At 56.2% G+C, this 20,298-nt stretch overlaps 1 protein-coding gene and 1 long non-coding RNA gene across 2 annotated transcripts in view; both read left to right on the forward strand.

The window, feature by feature from the left end:
* Positions 1-4,678: 4,678 nt before the first annotated feature.
* LOC103885959 (translation initiation factor IF-2-like) overlaps positions 4,679-20,298 on the forward strand; it is a 154,730-nt gene continuing 139,110 nt past the window's right edge. Inside the window, exons 1-4 of the mRNA XM_021940315.2 lie at positions 4,679-4,736; positions 12,270-12,513; positions 12,612-12,756; positions 12,945-13,508. Coding sequence (XP_021796007.2) covers positions 4,679-4,736; positions 12,270-12,513; positions 12,612-12,756; positions 12,945-13,508 — 1,011 coding nt within the window. The remainder of the gene's footprint in view (positions 4,737-12,269; positions 12,514-12,611; positions 12,757-12,944; positions 13,509-20,298) is intronic.
* LOC110743708 overlaps positions 13,948-20,298 on the forward strand; it is a 68,596-nt gene continuing 62,245 nt past the window's right edge. The window contains exon 1 of the long non-coding RNA XR_002523135.2: positions 13,948-20,239. This is a non-coding gene — a long non-coding RNA (uncharacterized LOC110743708). The remainder of the gene's footprint in view (positions 20,240-20,298) is intronic.

The raw sequence follows: 20,298 nt of genomic DNA on the forward strand, positions 1-20,298 counted from the left end.
GGACAGCTGCTGTCATCAGGCTACAAAAGGGCAGACTGGAGTTTCCAGATTCACCCCTTCTCAACTGCGTGACCTTGGGAAAATGCCTTGACCTCTCTGAGTCTATTTCCTCATTTGTAAAATCTCTTCTCCTACATGCTGTCATAAAGATCAAATGGGATCAAAAGTGTGTAAGAGAATGGCCTGGTACAGGTCGGGAACACAGTTGGTACTCAGTAAGTGTTTCTGAAAGGAGGAGTTGAAGGTCCCCAGATCCAGTGGTGGAGCCAGCATAGTTACCGTGCAATGGAGACTGATTAATGAGGTTCCGTGTCCCAGCTGGCTGGGGCTAGATCTGATGACACGAGTGAGGGGCATTTACCCCCGGCCTTGCTCCGTCTGAGCTGGGGTAACCGGGAGAATGTAGGGGTGAGGAATCAAAGAGAAGAGGCACAGTTTCTCCTCCCTCCCTACCCCCACCCTTGTGGATGCATAGCCCTTTCCCCATGAGCTGGGCCCCTTCCATAAATGCTGAGGGCCCCTGCCTTCTTCAATAGCTAGAATGTGGCTGCCTGGTTTCCAACGGGGATGGGGAGCCTGGGGGCCCAGATAAGTGGGGTGCAGAGGAAACAGCTGGCCTCATAATCAGTTTGTCATGGAGCCACCTCATGGGGCTGCCTCTCTAGACCTTTACCTAGTTTTAGCTTGAAAGCACAAGAGGGACAAGGATATTCCAGGTCCCCCAAGGCAGGGGGCTTTAGCACAAAGGGGACCTCCGAAAGGAGTTGAAGGCCCTTGGTTCCAGTGGTGGAGCCAGCATGATTACTCTGCAATGGAGACTGATTAACAAGGTCCTGTGTCCCAGCTGGCAGCCTCTAAAGGGAGAGCTTCCTCCCCGTTTCCCAGAACACTGCCATCTGGCCACCTTTCTAAGATAGCAATGAAGAGCACTGCCTTCTTCCTGGGTGTGCTTTCTGGAACTGCAAGTTGGGGGTGTACAACGGGGTGTGGTTGCTGTCCAGAAAAGGGGACTGCCTAGGGCAGATGACAATAGTGGTAGTGATGACAATAGCTGATGACATTTACTGAGCCCCGTGCTAAACACCTCCTGCTGCACTCACCCCAGTTCTGGGGTTACAGAACAGCCCATCTCGTTAAGGCACCTCCATTACATGGAAATTCAGATGGGAATGGAGCCATCCACAGGGAAGAGAGAGAGGTGCGTTAATTTATGAATTTCACAAAGGGACCCTTCTTGCTGGGGTTGGGGGATCTAAGAAACAGCTCCCCCTGTGTGTTTAGGGTAACATCCCATGTCCAAAATGTCGATTCTCCTGCCTGGATTTAAAGAACGTGTTTAGAGAACCAGGTCAGCTTTAGGGTCTCCAGACCACTGGCCTACAGCCAGGAGAGGTGTTTCAGAACCCTGGAGAGCGCCTCAGACTCCAGGAGGTGGGTGGAACCAGGAGGCTGGTTTTCTAGAACTAGCTTGTTCTGCCAGGCGAGGTGGCTCACACCTGTAATCCCAGCTCTTTGGGAGGTTGAGGCGGGTGGATCACCTGAGGTCAGGAGTTTGAGACCAGCCTGACCAACATGGAGAAACCCCATCTCTACTAAAGATACAAAATTAACTGGGCCTGGTGGCGCATGCCTGTAATCCCAGCTACTCGGGAGGCTGAGGCAGGAGAATCACTTGAACCTGGGAGGTGGAAGTTGCCACAAGCTGAGATAGCGCCATTGCACTCCAGCCTAGGCAACAAGAGGGAAACTCCATCTCAAAAAAAAAAAAAAAAAAGAGGGGAGGGGCCTGGGCCCTGAAGGAAGATGACTTGCCCAAGTCATTCAGTGAGTGGCCTCACTGCCTGGGGCTATATCTCCTGGAGCAAAGGCAAGAGCAGGAGCAGCCCAGCTTGCTGCTCTGTGCCAAGTCTGCAATGACACAGGTGTCTTATTTTCTGCATTCTAAAAATTGTGAGCACATAGTAGCTGTAAGTCAAATCTTACCCCCAACACCATCCTGCATGGCTCTGGGCTTGAGAGCAGCCCTTGGTTGTTTTTATAGGCAGGATGTTGAATGATTATAGTCACAGCCTTTCCAACCTCACTGCCTGAAATTAAACCTGGACTCTGCCACTCAGGCTGTGAGACTTTGGGTGCATTAAGCACTGTATGCCTCAATTTCCTTACCTACAAAATGGGAATGATAAAGTACTCACTTCCATATGTTATTGTGAGAATTAAACATATATATATATACACACACACACACACACACACACATATATATATATAAAACTTAGAGCAGTGGTTGGCATGGACTTATTGCTGTAAAAATGTTGTTATTTTTAACCCCAAGCATTCTGTCCCAGCTCTGATGCATGGTCATGTTTTTCCCATGGTACCCCTGGTCTTACCTCCAGGGTCAAAGGCTGGGAATAGGCAGATATTCTTTGGGCTCGTAAGCCATTGGAGTGTCTGCAAGGCTGTCTAAAGAAGTATTAGTTTGGGAGGTTGGAGGCCCCACTGCCCGGGGCCGGGGAGTCTGGGACCAACCTCCCCCTTGGCACCAACTTCCCCCTTTTTTCTTCTTTTTCATAGTGGTTCCAAGCATGGTCTTTAGAACCAGAAAGACCCAGGCTTAAATCTTGGCCCTGAGGTTTACAGGCCATGACCTTGGCGAGTCATAATTAGCCTCTTGAAGTCTCATCTGTGTATGGGTCTAACAGTACCCTTGATGTGGTTGTTTAGAGGATTAAAATGAGAAAATGTAGTGCAGGCTGAGCACGTGTGCATGCTGTAAGTGCTTCGTAGTGGTGGCTGTCACGTGGTTGTTATCCTGATGTCTCTGTCTCACTTTGGGTCTCTGCCACTCCCCTCTCCCTCCCAGTGGGTGAGGCTCTCCTTCCTTCTCCTTGATTTCCAGGCTTGGAAGCACCAGAGGATTTGGAGGCTTTGGAGGCTTTGGATCTGGCCCGCCCAGACTCAAACCTCAGGGAGAGGGGCTTTTCGAAGACAAGATGGGGGCTAAGTCTCTTGTGGCTCATTTCTTGTGACCTCACTCCTCTCTGCCTTGTCTTAGTGTCAGTGCTCTGGATTTCTGGACAACTCCTTTGTGCCTTAGCCCTGGCCAGACACCCCTCTTTACCCTCAGCTCTGCCCCATTCCAGGAGCAAGTGGCGAAGCATTTACCTTACTAACAGCTCAGATTTGACAAGCATGAACTGAGCAGGTTGTGGGCTTTACCACGTGAGTTAGTTCATTTATAATCAGCATTTAATTAGCATCTACTTTCTGTCCAGCATTGTAGGAAGCACTTTACACAGGTTTTTGTTTAATCATCCAGCAGCCTCTAGAAGCAGTTATTATTACTAATTTCATTTTTTAAAATTTTCTTAAAAATTTTTTGTGGATACCAGGTGAGTCAGTCAGATATGATTATACTTTGATCTTACAGGGGAGGGCAATGGGACCCAGAAAGGTTGGGTGATGCTTGGGCCTCACGGAGGGAAACCTTGGAGCTACGGGGGGAAGAATTGAGCTAAAGCTTACACAGCACTTGGCATAGTACCCAGCAGACAGAAGGTGCTCAGTAAAGGGGACTAAGCCCTGTCATCCTGGATGCCCCGTGGGACCCTTAGCCTGGCTGACTCCTCTTCATGCCCTTGTCTCACCCTTGTACCAGCTCTTCCATTGGTCAAAGAATGTATTAATTTGCATTTGGGCCAGATGCAGTGGTGGAATTTCGGGTACTGTGAGAGTTGGGTAGCGGGGACACAGAGGATGGCCACTGGCTCCATGGTTGAGGCCTCTCCTCACTTGCTCCTGCAGCCACATTCAAGCAGGACTCCCAGGAGCCAGGCTGTGGAATCACCCATGATGATGTGGTTCTGGATACTGTGATGTCTGGATTCATGAACTCTCACTGGTGGATCATTCATTCTGCCCAGGAACTTGAGCACAACCCCACTCCCCTGCTCCTCCCCTGCAAACTCTCTGGGCCTAGGGTATAAGGGGAAGTGGGCCAGGGCTTCAGGAAATCTGGTCTCTTTCTGCCACTGTCACAGGGCCTGGCCTTGACCAAGATGCCCACCTGGGTTGCACAGGAGACCTGGCTTCTCAGTCCAGCTCTGCTATGAACAACTCACCTCAGATCCAGGGCAGTTATTGATGCTCTTTGAGCCTCAGTGTCCTCATCTATAAAATGGGAGGGGAGAAATGGCTGTTCTCTGAGTGTTCTGCCATGCAAGGCAGTAAAGAGAGAATCCCCATTCTCCCCTCTGTCTGCCCCATCAGGGGGTATGTAGCCAAGAACAGGGACAGAATGGGATGCAGGGAATGAGGCAGGGGAGAAGGAGAGTCTCAGAGGGCTCCTAAAACTCTGGCTTGAGAAACTGGGAAACTCGGGTGCTGTTTACTGAGATGGAAAAGGGGCAAGGGTAGACTTGGGGAGGGATGATAAGTTCAGTTTTGAATCCATTGCATTTGAGGTGCTCAAGGGATGGGCCAAGGCAGCCAGGATGGAGTGGAGCTATGATTTGAACCAGGGATGTCTGCTTCAAAGGCCATGCTGTCTCTGGCACACACCCCATGCACAGAGTGAGGTGCACAAAGTCAAACCACTGAGGGGCAAGGAGGGGCCAGAGAGAGTTCATGTTCAGAGCTGGGAATAGTAGAGGTGGAGAAAAAAGAAGGCTTCATCATGGAGGGCTTCCTGGAGGAGGTCATCCAACCTCGGGTTTTGAAGATACCAAGAGAAGGTGAGTCCTGAAGGAGAACAGTTGGAAGGGTCCCTGAAGGCTATGCCCAACAAGAATATGTGACTTCCCCAAGGTCACACAGCTAATAAGTGGCATGGCCACGGTTCCAGCCAGGCCTGCCTCATTCCAGGGCCTCTGCTGTCAACCTCATAGGACACTGCTCTCAGAGATTGGGTCCTAGCAGGGGGAGAGGAGCCACAGAGTTGAGGGGGAGACAGTCTCTCCCAGTTCAGGCCATCTTTCCCTAGCCCATGCATGGTCAAGTTCCAAATAAACAAAGAGAGAGCAGAGTTTTGACTCTCAAAGTGGCAGGACACAGAGCTAGGATTGTTCCAGTTTTAAGACAGACCTGACTCTAAGTATAGGGCCGTCCATGAATGTAGGTAGGCTGGGCAACTTACTCAGTACCTGCGAGACGAGGTGTGCTTAGAGTCTCCCCTGCCCCTTAAACTGGTCTGCCACCATGTCTGAGAGTCCATTCACACACCCTGACTTTGGAATAGACATTGTCCAATGGGGCTCTTCCCCAGGGAGCACATTTTTGGCCCTACTCATCTCACACAAAGGGAACTTAGTAGACACTTTTCTCCTAGGCAGAAGGGGTGGAGGACCCTGCAAGGGGACCCTTTCTCCCAGCTTTACAGAAGGCCAATCTGCCATGTGGGGGACAGGCTCGCCTGACAGAAGGGCAGGGAGCCACTGGGCACATGAGGCTGCAGTGGTAGCAGCAATGGTGAATGCCAGCAGCTCACAGCGAGTGTGCAGTGTCAAATGGGGTGCATTACTCTCCCTGCAAATTAAAAATTAAAATTAATCAAACACTCAAATTGATTTCCTTCCCGTCTGTTTGCTCTGCTGTGCCAGTCAGATGCCTGTTGCCCACCCAGCCCAATACATCCCATCCTCATGCCAGAGCTGGACAGCTCAGGCAGCTGCAGAGGTCTCTGTGAAGGGCCTGGGGGAACCTCAGGCACCTCATTCCAGCCATGGGAAATTGGTTAAGGGTCAGTCCAGCCAGACTCGTGACCCTGAGACCCAGCAGGGTTTGGAAACAGGGGAAGGCAGGAAATGAACATCACTCTGGTCCCAAGGTAACACCTATGCTGGGCTGGAAGGCAGAAATCTAGAGAATATTCCTGCGGCCATCATTAACTGATGTCACGAGCCTGGGCAAGTCTTGTTCTCTCTCTGACTTTTTCTCCGTCTGTGGAATGGGGAGGGGGGCAGATGGAAGAGGTTCCTGTGGGTTCCAGCGCTGGCCTGTGGGCTGGGCCAGCCTTACCTAGGGACTGACCTTTCCACCCACCTCCAGCCAGCCTAGGGCCCTGGTCTCCTCCTTCCCCAGCCGGGACCTGACCTGCCACTTATCAGCTGGGCAACCTTGGGCACAATGGGCACGTCACTTAACACCTCTGTGCCTCAGTTCCCTCATGGGTAAACGGGGATGATAACGCCAGTGTGGGCAGACTGGTTCCCTGGAAAGCAGACTGAGGGAGATCGGCGTGGAGGCAGGCAGGATGGGGCTGGGGGAGTTGGCCCATGATGCCTTTACAAGGCAGACTCTGTGAGGAGCTCTGGATCCGAGCTGTCTCCACAGGGGTGTCCTGAGATGGGGTAAGAGGGGCGGCCTTTATCCCATGCTTGGAGCAGTCATTGGATGCAACTGTCCCTAGAAGAGTAAGGCCTTGGGCAAGGAGGCTCTCTCTTCAGCCTCCTCGCCAGGGGGAGGGTACTCACCTAAGGCTGTCAGCTCTGGCACCCCAGCAGCAGGGGAAGAAGGGCACTGCCCAGAAGCCCCTTCAGGCTGCAGCACTCCTGCCCTTCCAGGAGCAGCAGCATCCAATGACTGCTCACAGCAAGTGTCCGGGTGAGGGTTCCCTGGAACAAGGTTGTGAAGCCTGGCAGAGGTCAGCTCACAGAAAACAGCTGCTCTGCTGAAAAGGCCTGGGGGTCCCCTCCGGCCCCATCCTGCTCACCAGCCTACTCCTTCCCCAGCAATGGAGGTACTTTCATAGGTTTCTGCCTGAGCTCAGGCAGAAGGTCCCTCCTCCCTCCCTCTCTCCCCTCTTCCTTCTTGCATTCTTGCATTCGAACACATCCATGTGGCCAGCACAAACTCCTTGAACCCCTGCAGTGGGCCAGGCCTGGGCTGGTGGGAGTTAAGGACTCAGAAGGGACATGGACCTAGTTGTGCTTCCTCCCGCAGGGTATTCCCCATGCCCCAGGCCCTTTTCCCCATCCCAGTGAACCATCATGTCTCACCTCTCCAGGAGAGCCAGATTCCACTGATGCCTGCATAGATGCGTCGCCAGGCCCTCACTTCCTCAGGTCCAGGCTCCATAGACTCCTGACTCTCAGTTCTGTGACACTGCTGGCCTCCAGCCCCCACCCCAACATAGTGCCCACTCCAGAACTTGGAACCTTGGCCTTCCTCTGTGTGCATGGCTATCCATGTGCCTGTCTGCCCACAGCCTGTGTGTTCCCTGAGGATAAACCCCGTGGACCTGACACAGGGCCCACCATGGTGAGTGGGAACTGCATGGCCGGTCAGTTCCCCAAACTGTGCATACTCCCAGGTCCCCAAATTCTCACCACCCACCCCCGCCCCACTCCTTGGCCTCCCAAAGTGCAAATCCAGTCCTCTCTCTCAGTAACAGGCAAAGTCCACTCTCTGCCCAGAACCCCGACACCCACAGCTCCTACTGCCCTGCTGCCTCCAGCACCACCCTTTCCTGAGGCCCTGTTGTGTGACTGTGCTGGACTGCAGGGATCTAGCGTCCAGATGGCCATAACCCTGCGCCTTGTTTTCTTTATCTGTACAATGCAGATAATCCCTGCTCCTGCTTCCCTGGGCTGTAGGGCACCTTCCCTGAAGAGACACGTGCAATTAGACTTGTGGATAGCAAAGCACTCCCCACGTTTCAGGTAGGCGTGATTAGTATAGAAAAAGCTGATGTGGCAGACTGTGGATTGACCTGGGCCCTCTCAACGAGCTGGCCTGGCCCCTGCTCCATGAGCTCAAGGCCCTGCGCTGACCTGGGAACAGCTCCTACAGGGCCATCCCCACCTCTTTAGGCAGGGCCCTTAACAAGGTACGGCAGCCTCCCAAGCAGAAACTGCAACTCACATAAGAGAAGAAGCCCCTCACACAGACGGCAGGGTGCAGTGTCACCTGGGAGGGAGCAGCTGCTTTCTGAACCCGCCAGGGAACACTGGGGAATGGGAGATGGCACCCCATACAGTCCTGCTTCCCTGGACCCACCGAGGCAGTCTAGGATGGGGTGAGGCAGGAGGGCTTGCTGTGGTGGCCTAGGCCAGCCCCTTCTGTCTGGAGCCTCAGTTTTCCAGCTATTAATGGGCTCTATAATCTTGTCTCTTCTCACTGGTGCCCATGACGGCGATACAGTTCTACTCAGGGGATGCAACTTTCCAGGGAAGGTTTTATGGGGTCAGCTGGTGTGTCTGTGGTCCACGGTGCCACTGACTTCAGGGTCGCAGGAGGATGCTTGACAGGAAGGAGCACTCCGGACAGAGTAGCTGATGCTTATGACAAGAATTCCAGTTCCCACTGTCCTCTCCTGTCCAGGGAGACAGGAAGAGTAGAGAATGACACCCTTCCACAGCTGGAAAGCCAGAAGCTCAAGGCCCAAAACCAGAGGCCCAATGGTCCAGCTGAGCACTGACAGGCCAACAGGGACTCCCAGGCATCTGATGCAGTTGCCAGGCTGATGGTGGAGACATGGGTGAGGGTGCAGGTGAGGTCTGGGGTGGGGAGAGGAAGAAAGCTTCCTGGAGCGCCCTCCTTGGGAAGGGCCAGGGGAGGCAGGCTCGGGGGCAGAGGAGGGATGGGAAAGCATAGGTCAGAAGCAGGCCTCAGGCAGCCCCTCTGCCCACTGCAGGGCCAAGGCCCTGGAATCTGGCCTGGGTGGAGTCATGCTGTATCTTCTCCATTCCCTCGTTATAAGCTATGGTCCAGGATCAACCAGAGATAGCAAAAGATGATCAGTCCATTCTTCACAGTTCTGGGGGACATGGAGGGGCAGGTGCTGCCCAGAGACATCCAGCTAGCATCTGACGAGAGGCAGGGCCAAGGCCTCCTGCTCCCTCACGAGGCTGCCCACTCAGCTGCCCAGTCTGAGTCCCCAGGATGTCCCGCCTTGTACCAGGGCCTGGGCATCAGAGAAGAGGGTGGAAGTGGTCCCTGGGTGCAGAGTGGTGGGCTGGAAAGTGACAGCTGGAGGAACAGTGGCAGCACTGTCCTCTGCTTTGAACCTCCAGGGCCAGCCCAGAGCCTCCAGGCTAAAACCCCAACTCCTTGCTGGTTCCACTAGAACCTATTGTTCTGACTCATGCCACCCGCACCCCCATCTCTAATCCTCTCTCCTCACGCTCTGGCCACATGGACTTCTCTCTTTCCTCTCACCATGGGGACTTTGCACATGCTATTCCCTCTCTCTGGAGTCCCCACTTCTCTGGGTCACTGTCTACTCCACCTTCTGGTGCTATGTTGAATGTCGCATCCTGCAAGAAGCCTCTCCTGATTCCCTAGTCCAGACCAGACCAGGTCCCCACAGACCTTGTCACAGCACTTGTCCCAGTTGTCATTTTACATTTGTTTGCATGGTGGTTTGGTTTCTTCCTGTCTCCTCTGGACTCTGAGGTCTCCACCATGTATTTCCCATGTCTGGCACATTGTGTGGCATGAAGTAGGCCAACAATGCATGTTCATGGAAAGAATAAAGAATGTTGGCTCTCAGTTCAAATCCTGGAACCTCTCCCTGAGCCTTGATTTTTTTCTTCTCTGAAATGGGAATGATAACATCAAGATTAGCGTGAGGGTGAGCCAATGAACAAAAATCTCCCAGCCACACTCTGCCAAGAGTAAAGAGAAGGAGGGAGGAGGAGGGAGATTGGGGTGGGGAGGGGGTGGTTGATGCTGGCTGCTTAGGGATGGAAGGACTTGAGACGTGTGGAAACCAAAAGGTGGTGGGGACAGGTGGGGAAAGACGTGGAGGTGGGGAGATTGGATGTGTTTAGAGACAGCAAGGAAGACAGTCCAGCTGGGTGGGGCATTTCTCTGAACCCTTGGTGACCCACGTTTCAGCCTGGCTTAGGAAACCAGGAGTTTCAGAGGAAGTGGGTGGGAAATGCCCACTGCCGCCTCGAATTCCATGTGGGCCACTCTCAGTCTCGGCTGGACCTGGTGTGATGATTAGATCTGGGACACTGCCAAAGTTCTCCATGACTGGCCCGTGGAGATGGCTGGAAACAGCAGAGCAGCCCTGGGCAGGCATTTGTGGGGGCACTGACCCAGACTCTGTGGTGGGAAGCAGCTGCCAGCTCCTAGTAGAGGAGCTCCCTCCTGGAGTTGCCCAACTGGTCTGGTTCCCGGTCCCTGCCCCAGGCCCCCAGCTACTACTGCTCTGGCCATGGAGTGAGCCCGGTCATTATTCATGCCATGCCTCTCTGTAAAGCCTACTGAAAGGAAGAGGTGGCAACAGCCTCTGGCCACCAGCACAAGGGCAGGACACAAGGGGATCCCAGAGAGGCCTCTGCACATGACTGCCTTTGTGCAGAACTCCTGGGTAGAGGGCCTAGGCTTGGACTTGCTGGGGACAATAAATGACATAGACTTAGGCTCATCATCCCTGTGGTGCCTACCAGCTTGCTCCCATACTTCGGGAGGGAGCCAAGGCACAGAGAAAGTATGCCACCTATTTGAGTTTGCATAGCTGGGCATAAACTCCCAAGCACGGACACAAAGGCTGTGTGGCTCCCAAGACAGCAGAAGTAAGCGGGAGAACTGGATGGTGGGGAATGGATGGGGATGCAGGCTGAAATCGCTGCTCTGCATGGATGTCAGAGACTCTGGGGAAAGTCTGTTTGTCTGTGTGTGGCTTCCCTAGGGCTCACCTGGAAGCCCTGGGAAGACTCCTCAGGAGGCATGCTGAGCCAGAGCAGGCAACAGCCATGAGCTCATCTCCCTTGAGACCCCCAGGAAGTCTGGTAGGGAGGCAAAAGGAAAATGGCCAGGGAAGGAGGGAGAGGGGAGACAACTGGGACTTTGGGATGGGCCACAAAGCCAAGCTCAGGCACGGGGAAGAAAAGGCCATTTGCCACATGCCTGCTGTGTGCTGAGCCATTTCTGAGCATCGTCCCTCGTGGATTCTTTGCCAGTCACGTTACTGGCAACATATTTTTTCCCCATTGTACCGAGGAGGACACTGGGGCTGGAACTGACACTGGATCTGCCTGATACCAAAGTCTGGGGTCTTCACAGGGCACCTTCTTGATGGGTGGGTACAGGAGCCTGGCCCCTCCTGGACTCACATCACAGCCACAGTGCAGCCTGGGCTTCTACTTCCAGCTCCGGTCAGCAGGGGGAGGCTGTGCTGTATCTGGCTGTGGATAAGGATGCAGAGGTTGGGTCTGGGCTTAGAGGGGATAAACAGAAGAGGAGGTGGCCCTCTGGCAAAAGCTGCTGAGTTTGGGAAGCCCTTAGCCACACCTCTGTGATGGCTGAAAGGTGGGGGTGGGGGCTGCTGCCTAGATTTCCCAAGCGGCCGCTCTGCTGCTGCCCCAGAACAAAGTTGAAACTCCTCAAATCAAGGATTTATAGCTTCTCTTCCCTCCGAAACACCCATCACTCCGTTTCCCACTTCCAGGTCTTTGCACGTGCTCTTCTCTTGGCATGGGATCCCCTTTCTGTTCCTTTCCGCCTGGCCAATTCTTACTCATCCTTCACTACCTGGCTTCAATGTCACCTCCTCCAGGACCTCCTCCACCCCCCACAGCTCTATCACACCTCCCTCATTCTTATTTTCTGAAGGTAGGAATGTGTCTAAATCATCTGTGTGTCTCCAGGACCTAGCACAGGATGGGACACGTGACAGAAACTTCCTGAACAATGGGCAAAATGCATCCCTCTGCAGGGTTGGGGAGCAAGGGACAGTCTGGGGTAGGAGTAAGGGTGGGGAGGGGGCCCTGAAGACGAAATGCTCATGTGCCAGACTTGTCCAGGATCAGGCTGACCAGCAGCCTAGGGGTGCACTTTACTTCCCAGGGGTGTCATGAGGGTCCAAGGAGATCTTGGATGTGAGAGAGCTCTACAAACGGTAGGTCCCAGTACCAATTCAACTTTGCCTCGTTCCCTGGTTCCTCTGATGAGGCAGATCGAAGGAGGAGGCCGACCTGGCCTGGTGAGTGTCCGGGGTGGCAAGGATTGCAGTCTCAGCGGTGGCCTCAGCTCTCACGGGCAAGAAGGCGGTGGGACTCTGGGGGCTGGGGGCCTACCTTGGGACTCCCCTTCCTATGGGATCTAATACCATATCAGAGATAGGCATGGGCTCAGAGATGATGGAAGTCATGCCCTTCCAAAGGGGGTAAATTGAGGTGCAAAGAGGGGTCGGCATTTGCCCAAGGTGACACAGCAGGAGCAGGACGCCAACCCTTGAGCCCTGTCCTCCCAGTATGACAGGTGCCTTCCCCTGGAGTTCAGACTCGGACGGCAGCTTCCCTGATCCTCCTCCCCAGAACCGCAGTCCAGGGCGCTCAGCCTAAACCGCCGCACACCCACTGTCGGCCCAGAGGCTTGGCCGCTGAGCGCCCCCTGGATAGCGTGGTCCCGGCAGCTCCCGACCGTCCTTCTCCTTGACTCACCTCCAGCCCCGAGGGCCGGGCTCCACGGCGGCGGACAGGGCGTCGCCCGCACGGCCCCTGCTGCGCCACCGCCCCGGACTGTTCCCGCGCGGCGGTGCCCCCTCCCCGGCGCCCCCGGGTGGGGCCGGTCGAGCCGAGTGCGCTATCCCTTTAAGCCCGGGCGAGATGAGAGCTGTCAGCGGCAGCCGAGGCTAGCGCGGGACGTCGCCACCCTAGCGCCAGGCCAGAGCTAGCAGCCGCGGAGCCGCGGAGAGCGGAGGGGGCGGCGGGGCCGGGCGCGGCGGGTCCCCTCGCCGCCCACTGCGCGCTCGAACCCTGGGCCCCGCGAGCGGCGGGCGGCACCCGCTGTAATGCGGAGAATGTGAGAGGCAGCACAGGGCGGTGGGGAGGAGGGGGTGCGGGAGAGGGCGGCGACCAGACAGAGGGAGAGCAGCGGGGAGAACGAGGACCGGGCTGGGCCGGTGGGAGAAGGCAGGGAGGCGCCGGAGAGGCTGGGCTGGAAGAGGGGGAGAGAAGGACCGCGGCGCAGCGGAGGGGGCCGGCGCTTAGTGCGGGAGTGCGGGGAGCCCGAGTCGGCACCTGGGCCCGGGTTCGGGTTGGGAGCGCGGCCGCGGCCCGGCCAGGCAGGGTGCGGGAGCCGGGCCGCCCGCGGGGTCCCCACGGGGAGAAGCGGGGCACCTGAGGCCGGCGGGTCCAGGAGGGGCCCAGGGTGGCGCTCCGAAAGCTCCGGCCGGCGTGGCAGGGGATCTTTGTGAGCGCCCCAGGAGGGCGAGTTGGGAGTGCGGAGCCGGGTGTGTGCGCCCGGGTGTGCGCGTGTGTGAGCGCTGGGCAGTGGGGGCGCGCGGTAGGGATTCTGCGGGCATCGCGGCGTGGCGAGGAGGCAGGAGCGGGGCGCGCAGGGGAGCCGGGACCCTCCCGTGCACACGCACAAGCACACGCTGCGCGTTCTCACGCGCACATACACGCCCTCCCTGCCGCGCTCGCCGCCGCGGCCACCATCTCGGAGCCGAGCCCTGCGGAGCGGAAACCGGAGCCGGAGCGGGGACCGGAGGCAGCCGAGCAGGGGGATGCCGACCCGGAGCGGAGCCACGCGCGGACTGCGCGCCCAAGACGGTGAGTGGGGCCGGGCCGGGACGCTGCGACGGGGCCAGGGCCGCAGGGGCGCAGGCGGGGGAACCCGTGTGTCTGCCCGCAGGCGGCGCGGTGTGCGCGGCCTCTGATTGGGCGGGAGCCTCGGGGGCAGCGGCGGGGGTGGGGTGCTGGGTGCGCGTCCGTGGGGGGCGTGCACGCTCGGGGCTGGGAAGGGGCGCGCTCGGCACCCCAGGCCGTGACCGCGCTCCCACCCGCCGCGCGGCCTCTTCTCACCCTCACCTGCAGCTGCAGCCTCGGCGACTTGCAGCAACTTTGTGGAGCCCCTGGGGCGCGGCGGGCCGGGAGGGGTGGGGACGGAGGCGCTTTCAGGGTGCAACTCCGGCCTTTCTTTCCAGAGAAGAGAACGCTAGGGGAGCAGGGCGGGGGCGCGGGCCGGGCCGCCTGGCGGGCCTCCGGAGGGGTGCGTCTCTACCTCCCCAGTCGCGCAGCCGCCTGCTCTCTGGGGCACCCACCCAGCCCGGCGGCGCCGTGCTGGAGCCGCTCGGGGCGCCGGAGTCAGATGACCCCACCAGGGTCAGGCGGGACCGCTCGGCGACAGCTCCCAGGCCCGGGGCTCCGGAGGTTGTCTTTGCAGGCAGGCGGAAGACACCGAGGTTGAGTTGGGGGAATGTGGAGACGTGCCCGGGCGTGTATGTGTGTGTCCCCGTGCCTTCTGCTCCTCGGGACCAAGGCTGGAAGAAGGGAACTCGCCGCAAGGTGCGCCCCACCAGACCTGGACCCTTAGGAGCTCCCAAAAGGCTAGGGATGGGAGGGGGCATCTCCAGGTCTGCCGGCCTGGTGCCCCATCCCTGCTTGGAGCCATGCCCCCGCGTGCCTCACTCTGCATTGAGGTTGTGGCTGTGCTTTGTACCCTCTCTCCTTGTGAGTCTCCTCCCACACTCTGGACCTGTGCTGGCTGCCTGAGGGAACCTCCCCACACCCCTAACTGCCAACCCAGTCGGTCCGTGGAAGATGGGATGGAAAGCTGTGGTCCAAGATGGTGCCCCTCTGGAGTGAGAGGCCCAAGGAACGGTCTGGGGTCAGGACTCCTGCAGGCTCCTCATCCTCCTTGTTTCCAGGGCACGTTTTTCCTCCTCCAGGAAGCCTTCTCTGGTTGCTCCTGAGTCCTTCCATCTTGGACTTCCCTGGGGTTGTAACTGCCGGGATCCCAAGCAGCCCCCATCCATATGCCTTATTTCCTGCCACTCACCGTGTGAACCTGTGTGGTTAGAAGTCTTGATCTCAGCCTGGATGCTGCGTGGAGGGGTGTGGTGACTGGACCAGTCAGTATCTACCTGGGTCTCTGGAGTATGGTAATGTCTATGGTAATATCAGCTTTCAGGCTTAAACCTTATTCCACCTCCATTATCCTTCTGGAATCTCTCAGCTACTTTGTGGAATGCAGGACTGCTGGGCAAGGTTCTTATCCATTTCACAGAGGAGGATTTTGTGGCAGAGATGGAGGTAGTCTTCTAAGTCTCAGGACAGCCCTTTTCCACTGCAAGGGTATCCACTGACCATGGTCTTTGGTGAGGCATGGAGGGCACCCAGGCCTTCTTTATTGACCTGGCAGCCAGGCTCCTGCTGCGTGTGACATGTTTACCTGGCCGGTGGCTGTTCTCAGCCGGAGGCAGTTGAGCAAAAGCTCCTGACCTGTGGGAGCTTTTGACCCTAGCCTGGTTAAATATGTGCTTCCTGGATTTGGGGCCAGATGCTGTCTGAGCTTCAGCTCCTGTCATCCTCTGCACAGCTCTGGGAGTTCACTGCCATCCTGGGGATCCGAATCACTCCCCACCCAGCCTGGCACTCTATGCTGGGTCCTGGCATTGTCCTTCTGTTTCAGCCCCAGAAGCCTTCCTACCCTCTCCATCCTAGAGCCCCTTTGTGGGCCAAAGATGCCCCGTGGAGATGTAAATGTGCACTGGGGGAATTGAAGGGGATTCTGGTGGCTATTGTGGCCACTTCCTCCCCAGGTGGCCCACCTGAAGAACAGGAAGTCAGAGCTGTCAGCCCCAGACAGGCTTCTGTGACTTGCCTCAGTCCTGCTGGCAGCCTGGAGTCATCCCCAGGGCCTTCAGGGTAAGAGCTGTTGCCTGGGAGTTACCACTGGGGGTGGGGCTCAGCCTGCTGGATCCTGGCGGTGACCTCCTCAGCCCCTGCTGGCTTCTCCCTGCCGGGAAGACTCTCTGCCTCTCCCCACTCCTCCCTTGCTGGGTCTGGCTGATAATGGCCTTTTTTGCCATTGTTTTTTTCTTCTCTCTTTCTCTTTCAGCTCCTCTTCTTCTTCCCCTGTGGCTCCCTAAGCTCCAGACTTTTGCCTCCCGAGTGTTGACCAAAGCTCTGGTTGACATCCAGATGGCTGGAGCATGGCAAGACGCCTAGCTTTGTTCCACCCCTATCATCCGTGCCTGCTTGAACCCCTTCCCTGATTCTTCTGGTATCTCCACCCCAACCCCAACCAACTCCAGCTAAATGAACCCTTCATTTGGGGTCCCACGCCATGGTGAGGGGGAGACCAGGGGCAGTTCTTTGGTCCCTGGTCTGTTCTACCAGGGGTGAAAATTCCAGCCAGGGGCTCCCAGCCCCTACTGACTGCCCCCTTTAGGAAAACAGCCACTTCCCCACCCCAACCTCCTGACTGGGAGGGAGCAGTGCCCAGTGTGACCCCCTTAATTGCCCTCCCTAGGCAAGACCTGACCCTGCCATATTTGGGTTTTAAATTGTAAAACTATTCTAACAATTCCAGTGATAAGAATGTATTGAGTGGGCTGGGCCGTGGGGTGACTCGAGGGGGGAAGACTGCCCCTGACCTCTCAGGCATACCTTTGTGGTCCTGAGAGCCACCCTGACCAGTCTCAGAGTTTTTTCCGTGGGCTTCTGGGGCCCACATCCCTGTTGCCAAGAACCACACCTTGGCTCTTACTCTCCATGGCCTGGAATCCTACCCTTGAGCCTCACTTCACCTTTGGAGGCATCTTCTGGCTTGAGACCTGGACTGAGTGCTGGGGAAACCAGTGAGGAGCCTGGGCCCCTCCCCGAATGGGCTCTCAAAGGGGAAACCGATTTGAACCCATACCTCTGAGTATGAGTGAAGCCAGCTGGGTGACCCAGAGGCTCAGTGGGGGAGTGGCAAGGGGCTGTTTCAGAAGGAGGGGACTGGCGGGCTTTGACCTGCTGAGATTTTCCGGCACTTTGTTGATGCTTAGTAAATATTTGTTGACTAAATGAGTGAATGGCTAATGTGAACGTGAGTGGGGGCTTTCTAGGAAGATGGCACAGCACTGGCAAAGGCATGGAGGTAGGAAGCGCTGGGCAAGGGTAGAACGTGTTTGCAGTGGAGTAGTTCTCATGGGAGCATGGAGAAAGTTGGCACCTGACAGAAGAGGACCCTCAGTGCCCATCTGAGGAGTATGGGCTGATTCTGAATTCAGGGCTTGCAGGGTTGAAGTTCTGGAGGGACACAATTAGATTTGCAATATAAACCACTTCTCTGGTGGTCGTGGGAGGGGTTGTCCGGGAGCTGGGAAGACCTGGGTGGGGTGATCTAGGTTGTCAGAGTTGGGCGAGGGCTCAGGATTCACCAGTCCCACCACCTGGGCATACAGAGGTGGCAAGTGTCTTGAAGTCATAGATGCAGCCTCCAGTACTGGCCCTGCCACTGTGTGCACTTCAGTAAGCCCCTGAGGCCCATGGGTCTGCCTCAGTTTCTGCATCTGTAAAGTGGACATGTTTGTTTGTCTCCATGGATAACTGGTGTGAGTTTGAGTGGGAGTTTGTAACCTCGGAGGAGGGCTACAAAGGAAAAGGGGTAGAGGGCTGTTCGGCATTGCTATTTGATAGAGGAAGAGCTTGAGACCTAGAGCGGGGCAGTGACCAGCACAAGGTCACTAAGCAAGTTGGGAGCGGGCACTGCAGTCTCGGGATTTTCTGGCTGTGCCTGTGCTTGCTGGGCAGGGGTGGGTGGGGCGGCCAGGGCCTCGGGGCCTCTGCAGAGGACGTCCTTAGGCAGTTGTTTTAGCACTCCAGCTGTCAGAGAGCATATGGGGCCATATGGCCACATCAGGGGAGATGCCAGCCGCTGGAGGAGGGATAGCAGCTGCCACCATGGCCGTCTGGATCTGTGTGGGCACTGCCAGCCACCAGGGTCAGGGCAAGAGGGGCCAAAATGGAACTTCGGTGTCCAGGTTGGTTTGGACATGGAGGCTGGGCCTTGGCAGGTGGCCCAGTTCCAGCACCCGTCCGCCAGGGCAGCCAGATAGGCAGCTCCATGCCCAGGACTGATCCAGTTAGCTCAAGGCCAGCTGTGCCAGCCACCCTCCTCACGTGCCCCTCCCAGCTCTCATGGCCTTACCATGGGGTGGCACTGTGCCTCTGGTGTTAGTGTCACTAGCCTCAGTGGAGTGTGTGTGTATGTGACATGTCTCCACACCCTAAGCGCTGATTCTGAAGCTCTGAGACTTTGGGATGTGGAGTGGCTCCTCAAATCAGCCTGGTGGATCCAGAGGGCCTGGGCTTGGATGCCAGATGAAAGTGGGTTTGAATCTTGGCTCAGCTGCTTCAGGCTGGGTAAGCTTGGACAAGTCACTTGACTTTACTGAGCCTCACTTTCCTCATGGGTGTCATGTGGGGATGATGTCTATCATAGCCCACTTGGAAGTAACGCATGTAAAGCAGCCCCTGCCAACGGCATTGTAGGATCTCAGTAAATATTAGCTGATGTTTTGCCTTCTGCAGGAAAGGGAAGTGAGTCGTGTTGGAGTTTCAGTGTTCAGGTAGAAGTAAAGAGGAGCCCTATTATTATTATTTTCCAAGGTAAAATCTGCTTTGTAGTTTTGTGTTTTTATACTCCTTCTTTTGTTTAGTCCTCATGGTAGTTCTAATAAAGTAGACGGACAGCATTATTCCATTTCACAGATGAGAAAACTGAGGCCATGGTGGGAAGTGAGTCTCCAGAAGCCACATAGTGAGTTAGGCTTGACCCAGTCTCTGGACTCCTGGTCCAGTGTTCTTGCTCCACAGTGAGGCTTTCCAAACTTCTGGGGTGGAGGCTGGGGGAGGAGTGGCTTTGTCTTCTGTCTAGACCAGCTTGAGGGTTCTAGAGACTCCCTTCTTGGCTCTGTTTCCATTATAGGTGCAAGGACAGGCTGTCATGATGACTGTTAGCCAGTCTCAGCTGGGGCTGGAATGAGGGATGCTCAATGAGGCAGCATCTGCTGTATTTCTCCTTCTGCCCCAGCACAGGGAGGGGCTGAAATTAGGGGGCTTCCTAGGGGGAGGCAGGAGACCCCAGGGACGAGTGAGGGGTAGCCCTTCACCTCCCAGGCAACCCTGGCCATGCCAAGGCCTGAGCCTTATGGGGCAGGGTGGGGAGGGCGCTGGGCCTTGGTCCTTTCTGGTGTATCACCTTGGACAGATCACTGTCCCTCTTTGAGCTTCGGCTTTCCCCTTTGGACACTGGACAGAATGATCTCCCTGCCTGCCTTACAAGGCTATTTTTGAGGCTCTAATATGTATTTTTCTACATGGCAGGGCATTATAAAAACATGCTATTTCACGGCTGTAATTCCAGGACTCACCTGTCCTACAATTTGATGATCTATGATCATTCAATGAATCACTATTTGGGCACCTCCTCTGGGCCTGGCTGTGCTGGGTACTATGGGGACAGAGATGAGTAAGACCAGCTTCTGCCCTCTTGGGGCATGTAACCTGGTGGAAACCATAGACAGACCTTCCCAAGCCCAGGCCGGCTGTCACACTCTTACCCAACACCCTTCCAGTACTCTCTGTTACCTCCAGGCTAGTGTCCCGACTCCTCGGCACCTTGTACAACCTTATGTCCCAGCCCAGCCCTCTCCCTCACACCTCTCTGTGTCCCCAGGCTCCAGCCAATTAGGCCTGCTGTCGCTTTCCTCCTCCGTGGTCCTTCCACCTGAGAGTTCTCCCCCATCTCTGTCCATGGAGATCCCACCCACTTTTTAAGGCTCAGCCCAAATGCCACATTAAAAAACCAAAAACCAAAACAAAAAAACCCTTCTATTGGTCACCCCTCCTGGAAGCAGCCCATCCTTCCCCAGAACTCTGAGAGCAGTGTATCAGCTTTACATTTAGGAAACATTTATGATTTGCTGTGTACCCACTGCGTGCAAGGCCTGGGTGGCAGTTTGTTTCTTTTGACTTGGGAGCACCTTGGTAGCAGGGACTGGGCTTATCCATCTTGGGTTCCTTGGGCATGCCTGGGGGCCAACTAGGCTGATCGGGGGCCTGCAGTGCCTCCCTTGGGGCCTCTGTGGCCACTGCCACTTCCTCCCTGGGTGGTCCCTTGGGCCTGGGGATGTGGGCTGGGCCCAAAACATCTGTTTGAGAAGCTCCTGAGTTATGGGCTGCTTTCCTGCTGAGACACTCACCGTAGATACAGCCCTCCCTGTCCCTGATGGCTGTGCCAGGCTGGGGCGGGGCCACCCAGTCACTGGCCATACATAACTCTCCCCGATGAATTGCACGGCATTCAGCAATTAGCTATTGATCATTTGGGGTACTGATAACTCTCCATTATCGATCCACAGAGGCAAGCCTGGCCAGTGTTGGCGAGGGTCAGCTGGGCCTGGCTGGGAGACTGCAATCATGGCCATTTATTTCTCACCAGGAAACTCGATAAACAGGAGCCAGAGAAAGAGACGCAAGCCCCCCTGTCTCCAACCCACACCACCAGGGTAGGGATAGGGGGCTGGGGAGGAGGGGGAGTTGGAACAGCTGGGGAGCTTTGCGCACC

The sequence above is a fragment of the Papio anubis genome, chromosome 7, assembly GCF_008728515.1.
Source record: "Papio anubis isolate 15944 chromosome 7, Panubis1.0, whole genome shotgun sequence".
NCBI lineage: Eukaryota > Metazoa > Chordata > Mammalia > Primates > Cercopithecidae > Papio > Papio anubis.